This window comes from Limulus polyphemus, unplaced genomic scaffold (genome assembly GCF_000517525.1).
Source record: "Limulus polyphemus unplaced genomic scaffold, Limulus_polyphemus-2.1.2 Scaffold5193, whole genome shotgun sequence".
Classification (NCBI taxonomy): Eukaryota; Metazoa; Arthropoda; class Merostomata; order Xiphosura; family Limulidae; genus Limulus; species Limulus polyphemus.
The window spans coordinates 6,347-20,486 of NW_013670803.1; the positions used below are offsets into that span (position 1 = coordinate 6,347).

At 35.5% G+C, this 14,140-nt stretch overlaps 1 protein-coding gene across 1 annotated transcript in view; it reads right to left on the reverse strand.

Moving 5' to 3' along the window:
• Positions 1 to 459: 459 nt before the first annotated feature.
• LOC106472249 (cell division cycle protein 27 homolog) overlaps positions 460 to 14,140 on the reverse strand; it is a gene marked incomplete at its 3' end in the record, with an annotated part of 25,000 nt that continues 11,319 nt past the window's right edge. Inside the window, exons 2-3 of the mRNA XM_013932877.2 lie at positions 10,906 to 10,981; positions 460 to 607 (exon numbers count right to left, since the gene is read on the reverse strand). Of these exons, the coding sequence (XP_013788331.1) occupies positions 460 to 607; positions 10,906 to 10,981 (224 nt within the window). The remainder of the gene's footprint in view (positions 608 to 10,905; positions 10,982 to 14,140) is intronic.

Here is a 14,140-nt window from a genome sequence, read left to right on the forward strand (position 1 = left end):
AACTTACCTTTTTTTTTCAAAAAAAACAAACAAAAAAGGACAGTTTCTGATTAAATTTTCTTTACAAAAAAATCTAATAAAATCTTCTTTACCCAGAAATATCTCATATCCTTATGAGTTTTGAAATTATGACAATGGCACAGCACCACACTCTTCCAGCAAATGTTTAAAGAGGGATGCATTTCAACAACAAAATTCAAAGTTTTAACATTAAAGAGATCATGTATTGTACATGCTATCAGAAATGAGATAACTTTAATTCTGAAGAAGATCCTAATTATCTAAAAGATTAATAAGCTATACATGAAGCAATCAGTCTCAGACAGTGCGAAGTATCTGCTATACATGATTAAATATGCAAAAGATATTTTATAAACAAAACTAATTTGTTTATACATCTTAAATTTCTAGCTCCAAACTAAATAATATAACAAAATTTAATCCTGGAAAATGTCTCACTTTTTTAAATCAACACAGCATCTTGCCAGAAGAAACCGACACTGCGGAGTTCTACTTCCTTTTGCATGTAACACAGAATATGCCGAGACAGTTCTTCTTGCTTGGTAGTAGCATGTTGCCAACAGGTGCAATGCATCATCAGATGCCACTGAGGAGAAAAGTAAAATTAAAAATTTATGATTCAGCACAAAATTATAATGCTTACATTTCCTTGTGTGTAAAAGTTTATCATTTTTTACCTCGACAAAAAAAAAGGACATTTCTCTTATAAGATAGTATTTTTGTACATTTATTGTAAGTTGTTGGTAATTAAAATACATTGATAATTAAGTTAAAATACTTCTTCTTACATAATATTAGAGAAAGACTAGCATAAGTAAAGAGTTTGTGTTTGTTATTAATACAACAGAAAGACAAAAGTATGTTTTGTCTTTTTCTTACAAATATATACATAAATACAAAGCTTCATGTATACATGTACCATGGTTCGAAATTAATGATGACTAGTTGGAAAAAAAAGACAGTGGATTCTATTCTACAGAAGGTTATAATAAAACAATTTTGAATATGCAAATCAGCAAGTCACATCACAACTATAGCCTATGTAAAGCCTTGGTGGAATGGAATGTATCAGAACTACAATTTTACATTGCTTGACATTTTGTAGGTAGTGTGATAAACCTGAAAATTGATCACTTATGAGAAGGGTATGTAACAGTTCTTTTCTACACAAAATTTTCATACACTTGGTTTACAGAGATGTTTTCATGTTGGGAATTTAGATTCCAAAATGGGGATATCCCTTATACTTAATGGCATTGTAAAACAAATGAATATGGATCAACTTGGAGCACCAGGGATATTTAAAGAGAGACCTGCAAGTAAAGTGTGGTGTATTGTAACAGGTGAGCCACTAACACAAAGGGCAGTGGTAAAAGCCATCCACTTGCCCTAGGCAACAGTAAGCATTAAAGTCAAGAAGAATCTCCATCTGAAACAAGACTAAAAGGATATGAGTCATCAAAATAAGGCTTCCAGTCATAGTTTCCATTCAACCATCACATATCTCAAGCAGCTGAAGAATGAAACAGGTATTCATGCTATTCCAAACAAAGATATACCAATAAAGTTGTCAGACATAGAGCTTATGGACTTCTATGCTTTCAAACCTTTGGAATTGGTGCTGAGAAACCATTGTTCTTATACACTAGATGGAGTATAAAAACTCTATAGGGTGGTATACTTTGGACATAGCAGCCTTATGACAGAACCTCTTCCAATGGAAGGTTATTGTCAAGATGTACAGTCATCAGAGAGAGCTTGACTGGAAATGGCAACATAGACTATAACAAGGTGGTAAGACTCTATAATTGTTTTAATATAATGTACTCAACCTTTGTAGTGTTTAGGCAGTGACCATCAAGGGACATTGGTATGTTTTTGTCAGCTGAAAATTCAGGCATGATTATTAATATTCAGACCATATGTAAACAAGCTGCAAGCATACCCTATTGTGGAAAAAACACCATTGTTAATTAGCAGCTTTTTGTGCATTGTTAACATGCAACTTTCAATGGGGTTCCTCAAATTCAAAGCAGTAAGTAAAAAAAAGTGCATTCAGGTGGTGCTTTAGTTTTTGTTTTCATTTAATATTAGGAAATGTTATTATCACATACAGAAATGTTAACATTTTCCTAAACTGTAAATGAATTTCTGATAGATACCTCCACCCACAAAAAGCTTTTCTTGACTTGCATTGCCCCCTATATATGCAAATTTTTGCTCGCCACTAGTCTTGGTACTCCCACCTACCCTAACATGTATTAATATGAGACATCTGCATGCTAACATGCAAATAGTCATGCAACAAGCAGTAACCCTACACCAAGAGGAGTATGTCACAACTCCTACCTTCACCAGTGCTCTCTCTTCCATGCAGCCCAAAATGATTAGGCAGTACATACAAAACTAACACCAGAAGCAGGAAGAAAGGGTGGGAAATGTAAGAAGACATAAGCATCTATCAAAAATACATTTTCAATTTAGGAAAATGTTAACTTCTGATACAATGTTTTACCTCTTCTCACAAATAGCTAGAATCCCATATTGGTTAGGAGGAGGATCCAGTGAGAAGATGATCCCCCTTTAGGAGGCACCCAAAGGAAGACCACGGGGGGTTTAAAATAAGTGGAAAACAACACATCCATGGGAGACTGCACCACTTCTGAGCCAGGTATACTCTTCGCTCCTTAGAAATGTGTCACAGGGCAGAACCAAAGCAGGGACCCCGTTAAAAGTTAAAGAAAAGAAGAGACCCCTGATGTACAGTGGCTAGGATGCATCAGACCGTACATGGCAGATCTACCTCAACGAACACCAGACAAACCATAATAGAAATATCCAGCCCATGATAGGATATGATATGGGAACTGACAGGAAAGAAGATCCTCTGTACCAAAGACCTGCAACAACAACCATTACCATATCTGCCAGGAACTGACATCCAGGGGATGGTAGGAAGGAGGGTGCGTCAGCCGAAGGAGTGAACTGCATGGTGGTGGAATACATCATCTATCACCACGTGGAATCTGGAATTGTACATCAGGTCCATGGTAAGATGAGGGTCAATGCCAACAACATCAGCAGAAAGCCACCACCCTACTCTCAACTGAGTGGAAGTGAACACAATCAGTAGGAAGCCTCCATGGTCTTCCACCCCAGAAGCTAGGAACTGGTAAATGGCAAGAACTCCCATACTCCACTAGAAAAAAGGGGGAAACAGCTCACTGGAGTGACAGGAGGAACACAGCACTAGAGACAGTGCAATGGATGACCACGATTTCTTATTTTAAAAAACAAATTGATCCAATGACCCACAAAACATGGATAATCAGGGATGGGCAGTAATCCTTGTCTGTTTTATTCATGTTAGTCCATGAGTGTTTGGTCTGGGGCAAACATCTTTATTAAGCAAAATACTGTGAGGCATTCATTCCTACAAGCAGTCTTGCAGACCACCCCATCTCAACAGTGGGCATGTATAAAACACAGGTCTTACAGTGCAGATTTAAGAATATGGATACCTGGTCAGGCAACACTCACCACAGAGCAGGATCCAAATATATGACAAAGGCTTCTGCAAATAAAAAAAAGGAGCACTTATCCACTCAGAGAGAAATCATGGAGTGCAAAATGGCAACAGGAGGATGACAAAAACCTCATAAAACAAAAATCAACTAGGTGGTGAATATAATGGGAAGTAAAGGAGTGGTCCACATACTAGCACTTATGATGTCCAACAAAGCATGAAAGAAATGAGGACAGAGGATAACCATGACATATGAACCAATGATAGTACCACTTCCTTTAGTACACAGACATGGAGGAAGGACAAACAGAATGGGAAATCAAGGATGCCACACATTCCAAAATCCTGCCCAAATTCTGGACAAAAGCCACACACAAAAGGACAGAGTGTGGAAACAGATGAATGGCACACAGCATACTGGGGGTGATATAGGAGGGTAGGGAAAGAAGGAGAGGAAGAGGAGGTGACACCAGTAGTTGGCACAAAAGTGGAAGCCATGGATGAACCAGCCAGAATGCAGCCACCAATAAAACTTGACAGAGAGTGGTCTGAATGATAGAAAAACTCCAGGAAAGCAGACAAATTGGAGGGTAGGCATACAGGTATAGACCCATCCAATCCCGATTGCGAGCATTCCCAGCTCCAGCCAAAAGATGCGCAATAGGAGACTAAAACTTGGGAAACTGAAAATTAAGATGAGTGGCAAAGGCACCCAGATCTGGAACCCACTACTGGGCACAGAGCCCCCGAAACACCCACGGGTCTATTGACCACTCCATAGGGAGAATCCTGTCAGAGCATTATAAACAATCCACAACAAGATTTAGGTCACCAGGAATATGACAAGCCAACAAAAGAAACTGATGGCTATGTACCCAATAGAGGAGGTCTAGTGTCCATAAACAGAGGTCTCTCAACTGAATGCTCCCTTACCCGGAGATGTACAAGACCACAGTCATGTTGTCTGAATGCACCATCACTGACATACACTGAAGGGCCAAAAAGAAGTGCACCAAAGCCTGACAAACTGCAAGGAACTCCAAGAGATTGATATGGAGAGAGGACTCCACCACCCCAAAACCTCCCGAGCATCCAGATAAACATCTGTGAAAAGATGACATTCTGGTACAGGAGGAGGAAGAGGAAACCTATAGTGGTGTTGTCTTGATTCAAACACAAGGAAAAGTCAGTCTGTAAAGAAGGAGGAAGGAAGAGAGGGGCATCCAAGGAATCCTGAAAGAGGCTCCAGTGGTCCAACAAAACTCAGTGAAAGTGACACATATGGGCACAACCACGAGTGATGACAGTTTTCTGAGAAGTTAACATTTTTTTATGCTGAAAATGTATTTCTGATAGGTACGTTCCTCCTCTCATACACAAAGCTATCTCCATTCTTGTCTGCTCTCTAAGCAATGCTAAAAAAAATTTGCAATCAGCACACCAGTCTTCATACTCCATCAGTTTCACACCCTTTCTGAACATGTACATATCATGTGACTATTCTCCACCAATAGTATTGTGCCACATATACTCAATCATCACTTTAAAGAATTGGCAGGTACCAAAATAAGAACACCAGCAGTGGGGAGTAAGGGTGGGAAGTGAATGGAGGTAAGTACTTATCAGTGTAAGAAAAATGGTAACTTATGATGCAGTCCTACCTCCTCTCACAGAATCCCAGATCACAAAGATGGAGAGGGCTGGTGTAGGTGCACAAATATCAAACCAAGCAGAAAGCAACTGCCCAGAATGAACAGGTGTACTTAGGGATGAAAATGAAACACACCGGGGTGTGAGGTACTGCACTACTTCAGGGATAGGTATGCTCATTGCCCAGGAAGTAGGAAATTAATCCAAAATGGGCAGAAAAGAAAGTTACTTGCACAAGCAGAAAATGGTTTGATAGGTGCAAGCTACAGTAACATATAAACAGCAGGAACTATGTACATTCTCAAACTCAACCAGACAAGGTTCCATAATTCGTCCTCAGCATTAAGGAGTTGGAAATGAAAAAAATGTGTAATAACAACAAAGTGGCTAGGGCATGTGGACCATGTTATATATACCCAACAACCCCAACCGTAAGTAAATACATCAAGCAACCAGAATTATGAAGAGAAAGTGAGCTTTCGGTCTTAACCATACAAATTCCCAAAACCACCATAGGAGCAAGAAGTACAACAAACCGAACACAGCATTATGGGGTTATGGTATTGCCTCAACACAAATGTAACAACAGGGTAAAGCTGTAGCCAGTATTACGGACAAAATCATAACTCACTCAACTGTAAATGCAGGGCAGAGACATCCTGTATCCAGAATTATGAGGAGGACATGAAACAATCGCTCATCTGTAGAAATAGAGCACAGACATCCTGTTGCCAGTATTACGAGGTAGATGAAGTTCTTTCAGACTCAGCCATAGAATCAGGGAAAACTTCTGTAGCTGGAATTAACAAGAGAGGTGACTACTGTACTCCACTGTAGGAACAGGATATTGTCATCCTGAACCCAGCAGTATGAGAAGGATCCAGAGTAGGCTGGAACTGCTTCAACCCACTTTTATATTTTGTCTATTGTTGTCCACCTGAGAAAAAGCATCCAGGGGAAATGGAAAGAGGGAAACCAGCTTTGCTCTCTTCTCACTGAGTGGATAATCAGAAGTATGCATTGTAAAATATCTAAACTCACTCACGAGGAAGACTTTAGGGTCCATCACCTCAGTGACTGTGAACTGGAAAGGACTCCCTTGCTCCACTGGAAAGGGGGGGAGTAAATGCATCAAGGAGTCCAAATGAATGTCACACCAGATGAAGTGCAATGGGTGTCTGCAATTCCCTATTTTGAAAAGTATACCAACCTGATTTATTCAATCAAAGGGTCAGCAGGAATGGGCATATCTCCCAGGGCTAATGCTTAACTTTTTTAGGGAGCCAGCCGGGCCCCCAAAACATATATTTTTAGGGGCCTGCAACCAGTTTTAGGACCCAATCCAACAGTTCATTGTAAAATGTGGCCTACAGTGGAAGTTATCAGAAAAATCACGGAATTAACTAGCAAATGTTATGTGAACTGAAAGGAAATGGAAAATATCAACATATCTCAATTTATTTTGTTGTGAAATCATATTTCATGAAAAAAAACCACAAGTCAAACCATTTTATTTTTTAAGACCACTTAAATGGTTTTTATTTCATATATGACCTTTAATTTCTCTCTAAAGCATGGTATAACAGTAGCTTTTTGTTCCCCTTTAAAGTATTGTCCTTTAATAATCAAAATAAACAATGAAAGAAAATCTATGCATCATCGCCAGTGGCGTGCAGAGGTTCTATGATGCCCGGGGCCTTGTACCTAAGACTTTGTGGAAGGGCGGAAAGGGTTCTACTATTTGATTTGACTCTTTGCCCTTCCGATATGGATGCCCGGGGCCCCAGGCACCTTTCGCCCCCCCTCTGCACGCTACTGATCACCGCCAATGTAATCTATTCTTTTGTTCCCCTCCTTTCCTAATTAAAATAAATAATGAAAGAAAATCTATGCATCACCGCCAGTGTAATCTATTCTTTTGTTCCCCTCCTTTCCTAACTGAAATAAATAATGAAAGAAAATCTTTGCATCACTGTCAGTGTAATCTATTCTTGTTCCCAAATAACCCACTATCAATTACCTGACACATATTTGTCAATAAAATGTCAAACACTTTTGATGGAAAAAAATCATACAATTTACATTACCACTAACTTTATAGCAATCAGTTCATTCATATTCTGAAACAGCTGTTAATTAGTCGTTCATGAATTTGTAATAAGCAAAATTTAAATTAGCAATGTATGGAAAATATGCAAATAGTTTTAATGTGATTAAGGTGGTGAAGAGTTAAACTCAAATTAGTATCCTTTCCTAATCAAAATAAATAATGAAAGGAAATCTAGTGTGTCAGTGTCTGATGGTGTCCCAACATCCATTTCTTGAATTCTTTCTTAATCAATCTCCTGCACCTGCTTCTCAATCTGGACCCTACTAGCATTTGGTCTCCTTAAGTGAAGTTATCCTGAGTTCCAAAGATGGATAGCTGTTATGGGATCAAACTCACTTATTAAAGGTGAGTGGAGTAAGACCAAAAGTTGATCAGTGATCCTGTCAGCTCACAGACAAGATCTCAAATTGGTCTCGTTTAATCTTCATCTTGCTGAATCCTCTCTCTGCCTCAGCAGAACTAGCTGGTACAGACAGCAGTAGGTCAAAGAGGCCATAAGTGTTAGGTAGCTTATCCTTAACTAAAGGGATGATAGCAGTCCAAGGCTAGGCTTTTTTGCTATGCCTGGTGAAATTAAGTATTAATATATATATTAATATTCCTGTTTTTAAATCATTATTTTGTGTTTATTTAAGTTATTATCTTATATTATGCAGAGTTTTACTGATAATCAGAATTGGTCAACAATCAGAATAGATAGAATTTGCCAAATTTTCTGGTCACAGAAAATCAATTGCCGAGAAATTAAAAACACCACCACCCAGCCCACTTTGTTCATAACAACAATCTTCTGATTTGTACGTATACTGTACTTTTTCCTTTGGCACAAAGCATGAAATATTATTCACCATAGAATAAAATATCATCAGTTAAAATAATCTCTGTCTGTTTCTCATCTATTTACATAAGTTGATACACTGAATGAAAGAAAGGTAAAAAAAAAAACAATGCTCCACACATCACGAAGCACACCCATTTCTTTATGGATCATACATTAGCAAGCAGTTGATAATAGCACCCTATGCACAGATCTAATACACACTGTATGCTTCCTGGATATCTATGCACTTTTCCTGCAAAGTTCTCATGATGATTTACCATGAGGCTCTCTGTTAGTACCGTACTGTATACTAGCAGATAATTAGCTCATTGTTTAAGGATGTTTGGCTTAGGTTTAAAATTAGGACTTTATAGTAGCCTATTAGTATGTATACTACGTAAGTTAGCATATTATTTTTTCTTAGCTTATAGGTAGTAATGAGATAAAATTAGCTAAACTTATTTTTTATGTTGCATAATTCCAAAGTTGTATGCAATACACGATTAAAATCTATATGTGTAAGTGTCTCTGTGCATACAATTTACCTACAAACTAAATACCATAGTTATTATAGTACAGATATGTACTATATGTTTTCTAACCCTTTAGTTGAAGTGTAAGATTTTTAAAATTATGCTGTTTTTCATAATTTCCTTTTGGATGCAATGAGATGGCCAAGCAAGTTACTAACTTTTGCTTTTTCTTGAGCAAGGAGAGTTAGCACACTAATGCAAGTTGTCTGTTTTTTTTCTATAGGAATATCAAAGCATTTAATTAATGTGCTGAACCATTTTTGTCGTGAATCAGACAAAGGTTGCACATTGTTACATCCTTAGTCTACTAGCAAAGTGAGGTAACCAGTGCAAATCATGATTTTTTTGTGTGCTAAAAAACTGAAGTTTATTGGCATATTTAAGGTTGTATTTGGGCTGGAGAGCCCAGGTTCTGTGTAACTCAGAATTGTGTGTATTCTTAGATTTCTTGTAATATATTTAGCAGAAGCCAAGTAGATTTCTGCTGCATTTGCTTTGTATAACTTTCACTTTTAACAAGAGCACTAGAGCTCTTATGAAATATTAGGAATTTCACCTTAAGGGAACTCGAACAGTACTTTTGCTTTTAAGTTTCAGTTCCTGAGATAGTGAAGCTCTTGCTTTCATTTTATTTATGTCCACAGTAAGTGAATAGAAGGTTTGACTGTGTTGTTGCAAAATCAACTGGCTCTCACTTTTGGGAGGGAGAGCAAACTGTGGAATAATGTTAGTAGCTATTTGTGCTTGCTTTTACAGTGATTTCTTGTAACTTGTATGGGGGGGGGGGTATTTTTAGTTTTTCTTCTTTTTTTACCTAAAAGGTGAACTGTGTTACTAAATTTTTTTTCTGATTCTTGTCTCTTTTTCTCATAATCAATCAAAACAGGAAATAAAATACACATCATAGACTGAAACCTGAGAACCTTCAGTTATTAGAGGGCCTAACTCTTTACTCTGCTGTTAGTCCATGAGATACCACATACATTTGAAATTAATTCTACATTTGATTATTCCAAATATCCAAATAACTGAAATACTGCTGTTATGTCTGTTAAGCCAGAGATATAGATAAGTATTCTTTGAAAGCATTTAAAGAACACCCATAAAGCATAGAGAGGAACACATGTGAGACCACACCACTTCTGTACCAGGTATACTCTTCTTCCTGTGTGGTAATAGGTGTCACATACACAAGCAGAAAATAGGAGGAGATAAAACTGGGTGGGTAAAAATCCCAATCTCACAAATGAATGTAGGATCTCCATCCACAAACAAGAAGGTGGAGAAGGATAAAATGGATGTGCCTCATGGTGTAGAGTGGCTAGAACACAGCAGATCGTACACAGCAAGTCAACTCCAGTCCAAAATCACATGGCATAAGACATACATCATCCGTCCCATGGTAGGAGGAAGGTCCATGCCATCTTCACCTCAAGTTGAGAAAAAAGGAAGGAGACAATTTCTGTAATGATCTACAAAATAGGGTACGTGTGCAAATTCACAATCACAACCAGTCATCCAGGAACCGTCTGGGACCCACGGCATGAAGATGGACCACATGATTGGAGGTTCAACACCATCTACACCGGCAGAATACCACCTCCCTACTCTCTACTGAATGAAGGTGATTATGTAGGGCTGTGATCAAAGTTTCATTCTCTACTCAGGAATTTGAAATTAATACTACATTTGATTATTCCAAGTATCCAAGTAATTGAAATATTGCTGTTATGTCTGTTAAGCACAGAGCTACACAATAGGCTATCTGTGGTCTGCTCAAAGAGGGTATTGAAACCCGATAAGTTTTTTTTAGTCAAATCAGGTGAGAATAATCTATGTTTGTAGCTATCTCATGAGAATAACCTATTACTTGAATGTAATTGATTAATAAGTCAGACAATTTATTGATTAGCAAATTTCACTAATTACCTAGCTCTATTTACATGTAATGTTGAAACTGGAGTCAAATTTAATTGTACTAAACTGTTTATTTTTATTCAATATTGTACTTTATCTGAAAAAAAGGGCAGAATGTACTTAATCATTAAAAGTTTCTTTACGTATTATATTACAGAGGAACAACAATTTGTTACATATTAATGATCAAACTGTTACATGTAGTATATAAATATATGTATACTCAAATCCTTTGATTACACTCCTTCTAAAGCTTACTTACAAAGAAGTCTGCATATTTAGAAAATAATTTAACTTGAGTGACAAAAAATTCAAATTTTCCACTTACCTTCTGCATATAATCTTTCTGCAAGAAAAATAGCATCATTATAGGCATAATGATTCACAGCATGCCATATGGCAGCCTATGGGAAGGAAAAGAATGACTTAAAATTAAACATAACTAATCAATGTATACAGAGTATACAAAAGTACACCTTAACTTTTGGATGTATTATCAAACAGTTTCTAGTGAATCCCCCCCCATTAGCAAATTCAGGTCTGCTATTGGCAACAACATTACTGTTCTCTAACTGTGTCATAAATATCAAATGTATTAAATGTTAATATGTATATATCCTCCTGAACTCCAGTTTCAAATGGATTAGTGAACTATAAATAGTTCCTTATGAAACTGTAATAGTAAGAAATTGAGCTAATAAAGATATATTCTGGAGATACAGGTCATTATTTTATTTAAAGTAATATAAATATTATGTATATATATATATATATATCTTATTTATGTGTAGAAATTGGCTATTTCATGTTTTCTTTTCAAATATTTTTGAATGTCAAACTCATTTTAATTACATGTAACTAGGGCTGTGATCAAAGTTTCATTCTCTACTCAGGAATTTGAAAATAGTTCTAAATATTTGAAGTTTCATCAGGCAGCATTGAAGCAATGTCAGGTTTCTTTTTCTCTTATTGACAAAAATCATTTGACAATGTTTGAATAATAATCACACATTAAATCACATGGAAACTTCAACCTTTTGATTTGTGTAATGCTTATTACTTCACAATTGTTCTTTCAAAAAATATGCATATACTCACTACCAAAATATTATACACAGCAGCTCCTTTCATGCATTGAATTAGACCATTACGAAGTTCTGGGGGTATATTCAGCAACTACATTACTTCAATAAAATGCACTGGATGCCTTGTGTACAAGACATGAGATGGTTTATATTTATTTTCTAACAAAAGTTTTACTGTTACTCTGTTATTTTGCTGTTTATTTATAATGATTTTTATTATTAATACTCATCCATTTGGCCTATAACTTTATCCAAGATTTATGTTAAATTAATCAACAATATTGTTAAAAAAATGACAGGTATTAATACTCTCTCTCTCTCTCTTATAATATTTTCATATATATTTTGTAATAAAACAGTTTGTTAGTATTACTCTCTTCTGTTTTCCTGTTTATTTATCCTTATGTTTATTAGATATGTTTAATTAATCAACAATTTTATGTTAAAAAGACTATGACTGTGAGCCTGGTTGAAATAGTGACCATTAAATTTTCTTTGCTTAAATATGCTGCAGTTCTTTTAATTGGCTTCAATAGGGTGCTTTCACAATTCAAGCTTACTGTATGTAGCATTGCACATAGCATCAAAGATGTATACAAATTAGAAATAAAATAATTAAAATTTTACTGGAAAGTACAGATGGTTGCTGCAATAAAAAGTAAACAAACAAATGAAGTGATACTAGTTAGATATATTTTAAAACAATTTTCAATCCCTACTTTGGTTGGTTTTGTGATCCATATAGATAAATGAAGCAGTCTAAATTTGCCAACCAAAGTAGGGATAGAAAATTATTTTAAAATCTACCAACAAGTATCACTCTACTTGTTTATTTACTTTTTATTGCAGCAACAGTCCCTACTTTCTGTTAAAATTTTAATATTTTTTTCCTATTTATTCATTCAGTTTTTATATGTCCATGGAATGGACACAACATCTATAAACTTTTAGTATAGCCATATCCCTGATAGCTATAACTTTTACTAGAATTAAAACCACAATCACAAATTGTGGCAACGTATAGATTAAGATAAACAGAAAAGAATGGGTACACAATTAAAAACTTTTAATTAAGATAAATCTACAGCTTCCAAAAATATAATGTCATTCAAAAAAGTGACAGGTAATAGTATTCTCTCTTGTACCTTTTTTTAATATAATTGAAGTTATAATTTTCCTACACTGAAACTTTGTTTCCAACAGGTACTTACCATAGGTACTTGTGCCATATGAAAAAAAAGATTTTGCACATAAAGGGCAGCACTGAACGAGAATAGCTATATGTGTGTGAGAGGACTTAATATTCAAAATCAGAAAGACTACATTCATTTTCTAATCAAACTGTTGTTGCTACTCTTTTCTGTTTTGCAGTTTATTTATCATTGTGTTTATGTATGTATGTTTAATTAATCAACAATTTTATGTTGAAAAGACTATGAAAGTTAATCTGTATGAAATGGTGAATGTTAAATGTTTTGCTTAAATGAGCTACAGTTCTTTTGATTGGTCTCAACAGGATGCTTTTGCAATGTGAGCTTACTGTATAAAAATTGCACATAGCAACAAATATTTGTACATAAACAAAGTGCTTTTTTTATATTTAAAACACAAAAACATGATTGCTCTTCTACACAGCCTTAGTAGCTTTGCCGTAACAAAGACAGGGCAAGCAAGTTTGGTGGCAAAATTTTATTACTTGGATAGTTGGAATAATCAAACATACTAACAACCAGCAAACCCTAATTTCAATTAGTTGATTATTTGTATGACACTCGGTTTAAACATAATTTCAATTAATCAGTTGTGTGAATAATCAAAAACATCAATAATCAGAAATATTAATTTTGATTAGTTTATGATTTTAATAACAACTGATGTAATTCGAATTTCAATTAATTGATGAATGAAATCATTAAAGTAATAATCAGAAACAGTAATTTTGATTAATCGATTACTTTACATGATAATAATTGGTGTAATTGCTGCACATGGGTAATTGATGAATTTGCCCAGTTCTAGAGACATCATTAATAAATTAAGCAAATTAGTACTGTCAAAGGTTCAAACTTTCATTTGGTAAAGTGTTCTGAATCTTCAAAGGTCAAAATCTACCCTACATTGCAGTCCTATAATTAAGTGTTTTTATTTTTAACAATTTCATAAAAGTCAAATGATGCTCAATTTGGGTGGAAACTTTCTGCTAGAGAAATAACATAATTCACAGCATACCGTATGGCAGCCAATGGGAAAGAGAAAAAAAATGACAGTTAAATGGAAACAGCTAATTCATGTCAAGTGTACAAAATATCCTGAAGTACAGGCTTCAACCTTAACACAAAACTTTTGAAAGCACTATCAAATGGTTATTAATAACTCTTTTGCCATGTGTTAATCATGAAAAAATTAAGAGGAATTATACTATTACCTCCAACTACACTGGCACAGCCTTTCTAATCACATTGCCATCAAAACTGCACT